Source organism: Nematolebias whitei, chromosome 2 (genome assembly GCF_014905685.2).
Source record: "Nematolebias whitei isolate Nwh7 chromosome 2, NemWhi1, whole genome shotgun sequence".
NCBI lineage: Eukaryota > Metazoa > Chordata > Actinopteri > Cyprinodontiformes > Rivulidae > Nematolebias > Nematolebias whitei.
In genome coordinates, this window is record NC_056499.1 from 21,409,051 (window position 1) to 21,421,790 (window position 12,740).

Consider the following 12,740-nt stretch of genomic DNA (forward strand, 5'->3'; position numbering starts at 1 on the left):
TGTGTGTGTGTGTGTGTGTGTGTGTGTGTGTGTGTGTGTGTGTGTGTGTGTGTGTATGGCTTATATTCAGGTGTGCTCTATAGTTTGGAAATTACAGTACATATATTTGTTACAGAGACCAACTATAAACATGAAATAAAGAAGCACGCGAGTATCATCTGACACCTGTTTGAAGAAGAGCGTCTCTCTGGGTTCAGGAGGAAGAGGTAGTATCGTCGCCTCTTTATTTTGGAGGCGCAGTGATTTGCGAGGCGGCAGCACTTCCTTTACTGAAGACTGAGCCCTGCAAACAGAGATTGCACATCAAAGCAAGACAGACATTTTTAGGCGTTACTGCATCTTTATAAATATATTAGATACACAATGGCAAGTCAAGAATCACATGTTAATATAGAAATAATATCAAGTGAAAACTATTCAATTTTAACAAAGTTCATGCTCAATCATCCAGGTATCAATCCAATAAATCTCAGTCAGGTCATCTGGAACAATTCATTTAAGGAGATGAAGTCAATTTGTCCTCTTTGAGTATCTTGAAATAAGATAGAAAAGTGCTATACAAGTACAGTCCATTTACCATTTAGTAGTCTAAGCCTATGGCAGAATAACAAGTCAACCCTAATTATAGGATTTATCAAAATAGAAAGTCTTAAGCCCAGTCTTAAAACTGGACAGTGTGTCAGCCTCACTGACAGAAACTGGAAGTTGGTTCCACAAGAGAGGAGCCTGATAACTGAAAGATCTTCCTCCCATTCTTTTAGAAACTCTAAGAACCACAAGTAAGCCTGCAGTCTGAGAGTGAAGTGCTGTTAGGAAAATATGGAACAATAAGATCGTGAATAAAAGATGGAGCTAGGTTGTTGAGGGCTTTGTAAGTTAGAAGTAAGATTTTGAATTCAGTTCTGGACTTGACAGGGAGCCAATGGAGAGAAGCTAAAACTGGAGAGATATGATCTCTCCTACTAACTCCAGTTAAGACTCTGGCAGAAGCATTTTGGATCAATTGAAGACGTTTTAAAGAAGTATTTGGACATCCAGACAATAAACCATTGCAATAGTCCAGTCTAGACGTGACAAATGCATGAACCAGTTTTTCTGCATCATTTTTAGATAAGATGTTTTTAATCTTAGTGATATTACGCAGGTGGAAGAAGGCGGTTCTAGTAACGTTTTTAATGTGGGGGAAAAAAAGACATGTCCTGTAACACCAAGATTTTTAACATTAGAGCTGGAGGCCAGATTAATGTCATCCAAGGAGAAAGACTGAAATTTTTAATCCTAAAATGCTCGTCTATGTGCGAAGAGCATCAACAGGTCTGTAGATACCTTAAACCTTTCTGCGATGACTTTGGTCGAGTCGGCTGCTTCAAGCCTTCTGTTGCCTTGTTGACAAAAAAAAAAAAAAAGAACAAGTTTAAATCCATCCCATCTGCTCAGAGTGAACACACCATCCACATGCAATGATGGGTGCAAAAACACATTTTTAACAAATAGATGGGTTACTGTCATTCAATTGGCTTTAGATAACATACGTGTTCACCTTTAAAAAATGAAGTCAGACAGCTTTAAAAATGCATTCGTTTTGAGGTAAACTTGTGTGATGGCAGCGAGTCACAAACCCACCTGGAACAAGTTAATGGACGACATAAAAGCTTGGTTCTGTCTGATGTTCTCCAGGCGCTCCAGCTCATATGCAGAAAGTCCTCCACATGCACCCTGTTCCATAAAAACACCACACTGACATGAAACACCAAACAGGCACGGTCTACAATAAAGTGTGCAGTGGATCCATGCTTACAGAACTGTTCTCCACAGCATCGTTTTTAGCATCCTCTTCATCCTTTAACAACTTCTTCTGGGTCTTTCTTTCAGTTTTGATATTTAATTTCTGTCAACACAGGATGTATGTGGGCTTATTGACAAATAAAATAAACAACATTATTGCAAAGCATCATTGATGTTTTCTGGTGTCACGGACCCTTTTCTTCCTGGGGTTTTCATTAAATCTGTCTGGAGAGTACTGGAGGCGCTTCGGTACCAGCCGGGCTCTGCGAGATGACCGTCGAACCTCTGGAGTCAGGTTCTGTACGTCATAAACAATTAACCAAACAAACTCAACTCCTCATATAGGTTTTCCAAATTAAGCAAAAAGTTTAAAGGAACCCCTCAACAAAACGTTACATTTAGTTTAACTTTCTCAGACTCGTTAATGGCGTTCTTCGGCTGGCTCTCTCAGACTAACAAAGATGGATAAAAATAAATATATCAGCTACTTTTACTGTACCTCTACGGTATCCTCGCGTTTTGTTCGTATGGTCGCCATTTCGGTAAACTTGCGTTGGAAAATGTTCGTATTTTCCAAGACGAAATTGGACCGATAAACACGAACCTCACAGCTACGACTCGGGAACATAATTGGCGCCCGCGCGCCACCAGGAAATAAAGTTTTATAACAAGCCCCGCCCCTCGTGTGTTGTGCAACGCTTTTCTAGCAGTTCATTGGTTACAGTTCGAATACGTCACATGGCTCCTGCGGCCAGTAGCCAATGAGGATTTGAAGTCCGAGCTGTAAAATCGACCCTTGTTAATATGATGTCGCCCCCTTTCGGCTGAACTGTGTAACAGCAGTTACTGTTAATGAAAAAACTTCCCTTTTATTTGAAGACACGGGAAATTATGACAACATGCCAAAAATTTAATCTGGAACAATCTGCCCATTGATATTCATTCTGCAGAATTCATAAATTTTGCCTAAAAGCTCAAAAATAAATTTGCCCTGGCTTTTAACTCGTTTGGTTTGACTTCCATCTGAACCTCAGTGGCCATTTTCTTGTTTTAGTTTGTTCTTAGCCTATTTAATTATACTTGTGCTTTTAATGGTTGATCTTTCATTCATTATATTGCAGATTTCCTGTTTGTGTAGCACTTTGGTCAACATTGTTATTTTTACATGTGCTGTGTAAATAAAATTAATGTTCAGTTCAATGCAGTTTATTTATATAGTGCCAAGAAGTCATCCCAGGGCACTGAACAGAAACATTCAGATATAAAAATAATAAGTACACACTATTTATCTGAGGAGCAGACTGCTTTGAGTTTAACTCCATCACAGAACTCTCATCTTGAGCAAACATGAAGGCGATAGTGGAAAGGAAAAACTCCCTCATGACAAAGAAACCTTTAGCAGAACCAGACTCAGGACAAGCGGCCATCTGCTTCGACTGGCTGGGTTTGAGAGGAAGAGATACAATGGCAAGAATCACATGTTAAGATCGAAATAGTATCAAACGAAAACTTTTCAGTTTTAGCTAATCATTTAAAGAAATTAGGTCAATTTGTCCTCTAGTAGGACATAAGCATAACAAGCCAACCCCAACTATAGGATTTATCAAAAAGGAAAGTCTTAAGACCAGTCTTAAAACTGGACAATGTTTCAGCCTTACAGACAGAAACTGGAACTTGGTTCCACAAGAGAGGAGCCTGATAACTGAAATAACTTCCTCCCATTCTGCTTTTGGAAACTCTAGGAACCGCAAGTAAACCTGCAGTCTGACAGCGGCGTGTTCCTTTAGGAAAATGTAAAACAATAAGAACAAATTTAAACTTGAATGTCTAAACACAAACAAATTGTACCATTCTGTCATTGATTATGTTTATTTTATTTAAAAATGAACATTAGCACACCCTGTAAACAAGTCAAATTAAGTCACAGGCCTTTTGCATCACTTGTCCCTGATGGTGAAAAAATGATCTGAATAAACATGCATGTCTGCATATACTAGCAAAAACAAGCATTGTCCAATTATAACTCACACGCAAGAAAAATAACTCAAATTAAAATATTTTACAGAACAACTACAGAAAAAGAATAATTGACTGACATCTTTCTCTTACTGGTGAATTATTGTCTCCAAAATGTGTTGGATTCAGACATTTCTAGGTTAACAACATCTAACACAGCATGTTTTGTTCCCACTTGTTTCAAACAAATGGTAGGGGATAGGAAGAACATGTAGCCACTCCACACATGTTTTTTCCACGCTCAATCAAAAAATACCTGATGGAAATAAAAAAAGAGTAGATGTGAGCTCCAGCAGATCCTAACATAGACAATTACAAACAGACTATACTGTACTTACCCGTCTTGCCCCCAGGATGTTCCCCAAGAGTTCTTCACGATCCAATATGGCTTGCCATTATCATCACTGCCAAAACCCACAGCTAGAACTGCATGATTCACAGTGTCTGCTGTGTTCTTACACTGAGTGCTAAACAGACAAAACCAGATCAGTATGCCTCTTTAAACATTCTTCCTGCAAATGAAAAACGTTTTCTGTACTAACCCATTTGTGCAGTTCAACACCATTGATAAAATGAGACATTAGCGAGGACAGAAAGTTCACTGAGGTAAGGCAAGTCTTGATAAGGAGCCATCAGACCTTCACTGAGGTCTGATAGCTCCTCAGCCACCAATGTGGTCCTCTCACCTGGAGAAGACACCATCTTTATAGTGCTTAAAGTCAGACGTCACATCAAAACTGAAGGTAATGGGGTTGAGTCGGGCCACAGCGTCCACCATGGCCTTTTCATCATTCTGTGCATTCACAAACAAAATAGTTACAATTTAAATGAGAACGTAGAATAAATGCATTTGTACAAAATATTTGATGAGCCCGTTTGTAAAAGCTTAAATTTTTTTCTGCGGTTTCTTTACATCAGGTATATGCTCTCGCAAAGGGGTGTTGCACAGTCTTTTGCCTAGTTTCATATCCGAATGCTTACACAGGTTATGTTAACCACATCTTGGACAAAACTAGCTGCGAGCTGACGTTCAAATTTGCAGGTCCCAACCTAAAACAGTAAAGACAAAGAATATTTATTGTGATTTTATTTCCATAACTTCTACTCAATAAAATAAATATTGGATTGAAAGGATCATACAAAGCTTGTGTAAGGATAATCCTCCTCTGTCATAAGACCTTTGTTGTATTTAATATACTCAAAGGATTGGCTCGGGAGCCCCCTAAACAGAAAAAAGATGTTTTACACACAAATATAAGTTAAAATAAAGATAAAGCCTATCTCTGTTGTCAATCGTGGATGTTAAGGACGCATGTATAATTGAATTTATGATAACTAGTTTCCTGCTTTTTGGATTCGGCTGGTTCCTTGTCTATCAACAAACAAGGAAGTCGTCGGCAGCAAATTTGGTCCTGGTCAGGCTGCCTGCCTTATATGATGGCTTGGTTAGTGCCTTGAGCACCCAGACTCAAATGCTTTTGGCAGGATGGATTAGAGCTTGAGGAATACGCTCAGGCATGGTTCAATGGTGTGGCCATTTAATTTGGACGTTTCAGAACCGAGAGGACCAACAGACTCAAGGTAGACATAATCAGTAAAGTTCTGCCTGTCCCCAAAACAAACGTGTTTATCTGAATTCGGCTCCCTGACTGCCCTTGACAGGCCATCTTATCTTATCTTATCTTATCTTATCTTATCTTATCTTATCTTATCTTATCTTATCTTATCTTATCTTATCTTATCGTCTGGAAGCTCTATAAACCTTGATGCTCTGCCCCTCCCCCCACCGAGGAAGTCTATGGATCAATCAGAGGGGCGTGTGTGAGAGGTTTATTTTCCCATTTTCATGCTTTTAATCTTCAGCCAAAGATTAAGAGCATGTTAGGATTTTTTTTGCCTGCAAAACCACTTTCTCCACTTATTGTCTGTCCAAGAACCCTGCAGATGTTGGATGCTGTCTATCATGGTGCACTAAGATTCATAACTGGCTGTAACTACCGTACTCATCATTGCACCCTGTATTCACTGGTTAACTGGACATCATTAACTTCACACAGACTCTCTCACTGGTACATTTTCATCTTTAAATCACTTCTTGGTCTGCTGCCTTCATACATCTCCTCCTACATGTCTCTGTGTGAGTGCAGCTACAGCGTGCGCTCTCAGGACATTATTACCTGCAGTGTTCCCACAGTGCGGACTGAACTTGGCAAATGGGCCTTCTCCTACTCCGCTCCTGTTTCCTGGAATATCTTACAAAAAGACCTGAAGCTCTCGACCTTGACCTCTCTAAGTGGCTTTAAAAATCTGTTGGACTCCTGGCAGGGACCAATGCAGACATGTTCCTGTTTTTAGTTTTCTACATTCGCCTTATAATCTAGCTATTTTTGTTACTTTTTTGGCCATCTTATTTGTAAAAAAAAAATAAAAAATATGTATGCCTTTTTATAACTGTCTATTGTTGTAGCTGTTGTCCATTGTTGTCATCATTCTTTGTTGAAATCAGGTCCCTCTTGTAAATGAGTCTTCGAGGCTCAATGTGATTTATCAGTTTAAATAAAGGTTGAATGGATGAAAAAACGTTTTGCAGCTACTATCTGAAGAATAACAGCTAACAAATTACCCCAAGCAGCCAAAGTTGTTGAAGGGTTTGGAACAGTCTAACAGCTGCTGCTCAGACTGAAAGAAAGAATAATAATTTGCATTAATTCTCAGAAATAAACATGTTATATGTAACACTTTAAATTATATATGCAAAAAATTAAACTGAGTTTAAAATGTATTGTATTCATCAAACATTTGTAGAGTTTTATTTCTGTTTTAATAAAGTTATGAAGTTGCTAAAAGTATTTACCAAAGATATTAGCTTTCCAGTTGCAATAGCATTTACTGACTCCAGACAGCCGGTGGATGAAAAAGCCCAACAGCTTCCACAGAAACCCTAAAAACAAACATCAAATATAGCCACTAAAACAACTTTTATTTGCTTTCATCAAAGCATTTTTCAACTTGTATTGCATATTGAGAGATATTTTTTCTCACTCATTTGAAAGCTTCATGAAAATCAAGTACTAATAGCTTTATTAAAGACAATTTATTTTTAGTTTACTACTTAATATAACTTTCATGGACAGAACTTCTCAGTGCAGCCAGTGGGCTGAGAGATTCCATCTCTGCTCTTTGCAGATGATGTGGTCCTGTTGGCTTCATCCTGCAGTGATCTTCAACTCTCACTGGAGTGGTCCGCAGCCGAGTGTGAAGCAGCTGGGATGAGAATCAGCACCTCCAAATCCAAGGTCATGGTCCTCAACTGGAAAAGGATGGATTGCTCTTTTCAGGTTGAGGGTGAGGTTCTCCCTCAAGTGGAGGAGTTCAAGTATCTTGGGGTTTTGTTCACAACTGAGGGAAGAATGAAGCATGAGATTGACAGATGGATTGGTTCGACTGTGCCTGTCTGTTGTGGTGACGAGGAAGCTGAGCTGTAAGGCAGAGCTCTCTGTTTACTGGTCAGTCTACGTTCCTACCCTCTCCTAGAACCAGAAACTTTGGGTAGTGACTGAAATAGCAAGATCGCAGATACAGGCAGTCGAATTGAGAAGGCTGAGAAGTTCACTTATCCAGGAGAGACTCAAAGTAGAACCGCTGCTCCTCCACATCCAGAGGAGCCAGATGGTTCTGGTAAGAATGCTCCCTGGGGACCTCCCAAGGGAGGTGCTTTGGGAATGTCCACCATTAAGGAAAGTGAGGGGTCGACCCAGAACATGCTGGAGAGAACATGTCTCTCGGTTGGCCTGTAAGCACCTTAAGTCCACCCAGAAGAGCTGGAAGAGGTGGCTGTGGAGAGATGTCTGGTCCTCCCTGCTCAAGATGCTGCCCCCGCAACTCCAGAACAAACAGAAGATAATAGATGGATGGACAGAGTGGACATATTGTAGCATTTTTAGGTTTATTTGTAAATAATGTGTTCAGCAGCAAAGTTATTGTGAACTTTCCTCAAACAAGATGCACAATTATAATTACACAATATATTTTCTGACTTATGTTGTAAATATAGTATAATTATAGTGGAAAATAGTCATTAAAATCCTTTTTTTATTGCATTTGATCGTACAATAAAGGATTTAATGAAGATATTTAAGTCTCTAAAACCACTTTGTACATGGTAGATTTTTATCTGTTCAGGATCACTCAAGGATACCTGGTTCTTCACCGGAGTGATGAAGTTGCCCTTCACCCTCCAGTCTATAAACTCTGGGTGTGGTCCGGTGCCGGAGACATGATTCCCTTTAGTGACTGAACAGCTCTACAAAAAGACACAAACCCACAAGATGATAAACAAAACTCAAATCGTACACTTTATCTGTCTGTATTAAAGTCTGATATTTCCACCTGAGACGGCGTCTGAAGGTAGAATTTTTTGAACTCCTCAAACGTCAGGTCTGAGAACTGGTTCAGGCCCACTAGAGTCCAAAATGAGCAGAACTTGAAGTTTCTCCTGACTTTATACTTTCAACAAACCTCATATTTGACTGTTAAACTTTGTGGTGCTACATTAATTTATTATGAGGCTGGAGTTGGGTACAAAACTTTACTTGTAAAGGAGTTATTCCCAGCATTGTGACGATCAATCGTCCTCTTGTTCTCAGTAAATATACTGAGTCGATGGTAGTAATCCTCAGTGGTGTAAAGTCTGTTGTGCTGCACACGACAAACAATATATAAATATATTTATTGTGCAAAATTAAAATTGTTCTCATAAAATACTATAATTAATAAAAATATTTTAAAAATCAGTAAATAAATTAGAAGACTGCTTACCTGTGACACCCACTGCTTAAAATGATATTCTTCTGACAGGACACAGAAAAATATTTCATTTAGTACAAGTTTTTTTCAAACTGAGTGGTGCAAGGAAATTTTTCTTAGAAATTAATCTATGAATCAAATGAGTACAATACCAAGTTTCCTGTTTGATTTTGATATTTATGATGCCACAAACATCCACAGCAGTGATAAAACAATAAGAATTTACTGTGTTAAGGTAAATACTGCTCATTTTGTCATCGCAGATTCGGCAACTATCTGCTGAAAACTTGTGATTTCAAGATAATCAAATTTAAAATGCCACGCGATATCTTTATCTATAATTTATACAATTTGTTTCTAGAGCCAATCCATCAAGGTTGAGTCAGGTCCTCTGGACAGGTTCTTCTTTGCTGAAACGTTTCATTGTTCTTTCTTCTGTCACGTTACAAAGAATCCGACCTGGCTTAGATTTACTGAGCATGCATCAGGACGTAGAGACAACTTTCCTCGTGACCTTTCAAAGATATATGTGATTTTTTTGGGGGTAATTATTCTATAGTCCTTTGTGTTTATTATTAGATTTTGATTGTGCTTTATATTCTGTTATCTGATTGTTGTGTTTAGCTCTGGTACTTGTGTTTGCCTCTGTGCCACCCGTCACTTCTCCCGCAGTTAGTGCTTCCTACACTCAGACACCTACACCTGTTCCCTGTTTCCTAGTCATCAACCCATCCATATAAACCTCAGTCTCCACTCCAGAAATCAATGGATCATTTCACATTCTTACCTTCCTCGTCCAGTTCCTTCCATGCCTGTTAAGCGATTCTCCTTAACCCAGTTTCTGTAAATTGGCTGCCTTGTCAGCCTTTTTTGTTTTGTTTTTGGGAATAAAGTTGTTTATTTTTAAGCTCTTAGTCTATAGGTCCAATCCTCATAAGGCCGTGAGCTTGGTCTACTGGGTTTGTTTTAGACTTTGCTTCTTCTTTGGACTTTGGCTTCTTTTTCTCTCATTTTCATTTTCGCCTTTCTATCTTAATGAGATACTCAAAGTGTTTGACACTACAATCTGTGTCCTTATTTACCCATTCATACAGCACTCTATTATATCTCTACAAATCTAATTGAACAAATCATTCTAAAGAGACTAATCAGAGCTTTATCACATTCATACACCGATGGGACACACATCAGAGGCAGTGAGGGGTTCAGTGTCTTGCCCAGGGACACTTCGGCATGTGACTGCTGGTGGATTCGAACCCCCAACATTGGAGGACGACTGCTCTAACCACTCAGCCACAGCCGCCCCAGATGAACATTATTTAAAACCCATCCATCCTTCATCTTTGACCTGCTTTTTCCTTTTCGGGCCACGGGGGTCACTGGTGCCCATATCCAGCAGGCAAGGGACACCCTGGACAGGTCTCCAGTCCATCACAGGGACATTCACCATTCACTCTCTCACTCACACCTAGGGACAATTCAGAGTTACCAATCAGCCTAACATGCATGTTTTTGGTCTGTGGGAGGAAACTGGAGTACCTGGAGAAAACCCACGCATGCACGAAGAGAACATGCAAACTCCACCCAGAAAGGCCCCCGGCAGGGATATGAATCATCAACCTGCTTGCCGAGAGGTAACAGCTCTACCAACTGAGCCACCATGCAGCCCCATTTAAAAGCACCCATCCATCCATCCATTTTCTTTACCCGCTTATTCCATTTCGGGTCACGGGGGTCGCTGGTGCCCATGTCCAGCAATCACTGTGCGAGGGGCGGGGTACACCCTGGACGGGTCGCAAGTCCATCACAGGGCCACATAGAGACAAACGAGACAAACAAACATTCACTCTCTCACTCACACCTAGGGACAATTTTAGAGTTACCAATCAGCCTAACATGCATGTTTTTGGACTGTGGGAGGAAACCGGAGTACCCGGAGAAAACCCACGCATGCACGGAGAGAACATGCAAACTCCACCCAGAAAGGCCCCTGGACCGGGGTTTGAACCAGGGACCTGCTCGCTGAGAGGCAGCAGCTCTACCAGTTGTGCCACCGTGCTGCCCCATTTAAAAGCAATTGCTTAAAAAAAAAAAAAAAAGATCTGACCCATCTGAGAGAGCATCCTTTGATTGATCATCTACTGGATGACCAATAACTCTTGGAGAATCAGCTTTTGGCATGTTCATGACGTCAGCTAAAGGAATGGGAACAAATTGCATCTTAGTCAGGCGTCTGGTCACAAAGAACGATCCAAAAACGCAGATCAGAGGTATTTGGCTTAAAAACAAAAATGTCTGAAAACGTTTAGCCTCTAAGCTGAAAATGAATGAAAAAGCAGCCGAAGTTCAACAAAAACCTTTAAAAGCCTCCAGTACTACTGATCAAGACCACTTTAAAAGATGACAAGAAAGTCAGGTTAATTGGCAGCAACACGTAACGAACAGCTCAAGACTTTCCCTGCCCTATGAATAGAAACAAAACGTAGAAAACTTACCCTCTTGTGAGAATAAAGGAGTTGAACGAACAAAGCATAAAGCGATGTTAATAAACCACAAAACAACCACACTAAGAGCCATACTTCCCCCCAGCAAACTAAAACAAGCTGTGATGGAGTCAGGTGATTTTTTTTCCTCTTTACCAGAACCACTACCCCCCCCCCCCCCCCCCCCCACCACCACCCCCCACCCCCCGCCACATGCAAAACTACCAGCAGACTTCATGGTTATGCACTTAGCTCCAAATGTAAACCACAAACGAGACGACGCTGAAAGGCTCGGCCCCCTGAGAAAAAACAGATTTATTAACAAGAGGTAATCAGGAAAGAGCACACTTTTATACAAAACTGGAAATACGACTCAAGCTGTTGAAATAGACTGAAAGCTAATTCTCATGTCAAAGGGTATTGCTCACTGCAAACGTCTGATGTGCCTGTTGGAGGATACAGATCCAGGTGCAAGGGTGGGGTTTAAATACAGCACACGAACCTCTCTCTCTATATATATATAGATTCAATTTGAGCACGTCAAAGTGGTGCATGCCTGCCACTTAAGCTGTAGGTGTTTATCTATACAAAGCATGTAAAAAATACATATAAATATTTCAAGAAGCACATTAATACCACTGCATGGCTCCTGCTAACACAAAGGGATAGACAGGATATGTGTTACACTTATAAGTTGGTTTGAAAGTATCATACACAGGAAAGTTGTTACGGAGCAGAACCATCATAAGGAGGATGTTTTAACACTTTGCATGTGAGGAAACGCATCGAACTGCCTGTACGCAGCCAATATCGCTGCTTCATTGGCAAGTCGTAGAACTAAATAGTTTACATAGTTTTGTGGCATATGATCCGTTTCCCGATTAAGGCAAGGACCCATAATGGACTGGCCAAAGAGGATTAACTCTAAAAATTGAACTCTGTCTGAGAGAAAAAGCTGGAATTTAACTTTTGTAAGTGGCTCAAACTGGTTACGATTGCTACATACAGTGCCAGGTGCTTCTTTATATACATCATCATGGTGCCCACCAGGGGAAAGAATACAAAATAACTCTGAATAGAAACATAATAGATTTGCTGGGATCGGTCCAATCCAACGTGCGACAACAGAGCATGTGATTCTACTTTTGCCACTTTTTTTTTCTACAGCTGAGAAAAGAAAAAAAACTTTTAAAAACGCATCTGAACTTTGTTTCATAGCTGCAACTCCATTCAGTTAATATTAACATTCAGCTTGTGGCTGTTTTGATTGTTAAATGTTGAGGGTTTGACGGATTTTAAGGGCTAAATTCAAATCAGTGTTTAGAGCAAACAAAAGATTACATCTTTGTTATTTATTAAAATCAATACATATGCTTTCTCTTTGTGTAATGTGAGCTTAAGTTAAAAAAAAAGATCTTATGAAGTGGGTTTTATGGAAAGGCTATGAACAGTTAATATCTTACCTGTTGTAGCTTTTTGAACAACCTGCTGTAAATATGAAGAAATATAATAGTGTGAATGTTTATGAAGCATTCACACTATTATTATCCATTTGTCTTCCATACGTTTTTCGGTGCGAGTCTCGTCCCGCAGTTTTGAAGCTATTTCAACAAGTCATTTATCAAAACATTCAGCTCATTCAGGACAATC

The 12,740-nt window shown here is 39.9% G+C and overlaps 2 protein-coding genes across 2 annotated transcripts in view; both read right to left on the bottom strand.

Annotated features, from left to right (window-relative positions):
• Positions 1 to 2,413, bottom strand: part of wdr76 (WD repeat domain 76) — a 10,178-nt gene extending 7,765 nt beyond the window's left edge. The window contains exons 1-6 of the mRNA XM_037693784.1: positions 2,285 to 2,413; positions 1,979 to 2,083; positions 1,799 to 1,888; positions 1,624 to 1,716; positions 1,327 to 1,382; positions 166 to 283 (exon numbers count right to left, since the gene is read on the bottom strand). Coding sequence (XP_037549712.1) covers positions 166 to 283; positions 1,327 to 1,382; positions 1,624 to 1,716; positions 1,799 to 1,888; positions 1,979 to 2,083; positions 2,285 to 2,413 — 591 coding nt within the window. The remainder of the gene's footprint in view (positions 1 to 165; positions 284 to 1,326; positions 1,383 to 1,623; positions 1,717 to 1,798; positions 1,889 to 1,978; positions 2,084 to 2,284) is intronic.
• A 1,532-nt stretch (positions 2,414 to 3,945) lies between these two features.
• Positions 3,946 to 11,232, bottom strand: LOC119430108 (pro-cathepsin H-like; the record flags this gene model as incomplete). Its single annotated transcript, XM_037697546.1, has 12 exons — positions 3,946 to 4,057; positions 4,140 to 4,268; positions 4,488 to 4,594; positions 4,783 to 4,851; positions 4,942 to 5,023; positions 6,425 to 6,480; positions 6,656 to 6,742; positions 8,000 to 8,104; positions 8,191 to 8,261; positions 8,394 to 8,499; positions 8,620 to 8,651; positions 11,103 to 11,232. Coding segments are annotated over 12 exons (1,050 nt in total), but the record flags the coding sequence as incomplete, so codon positions are not given.
• Positions 11,233 to 12,740: the final 1,508 nt, after the last annotated feature.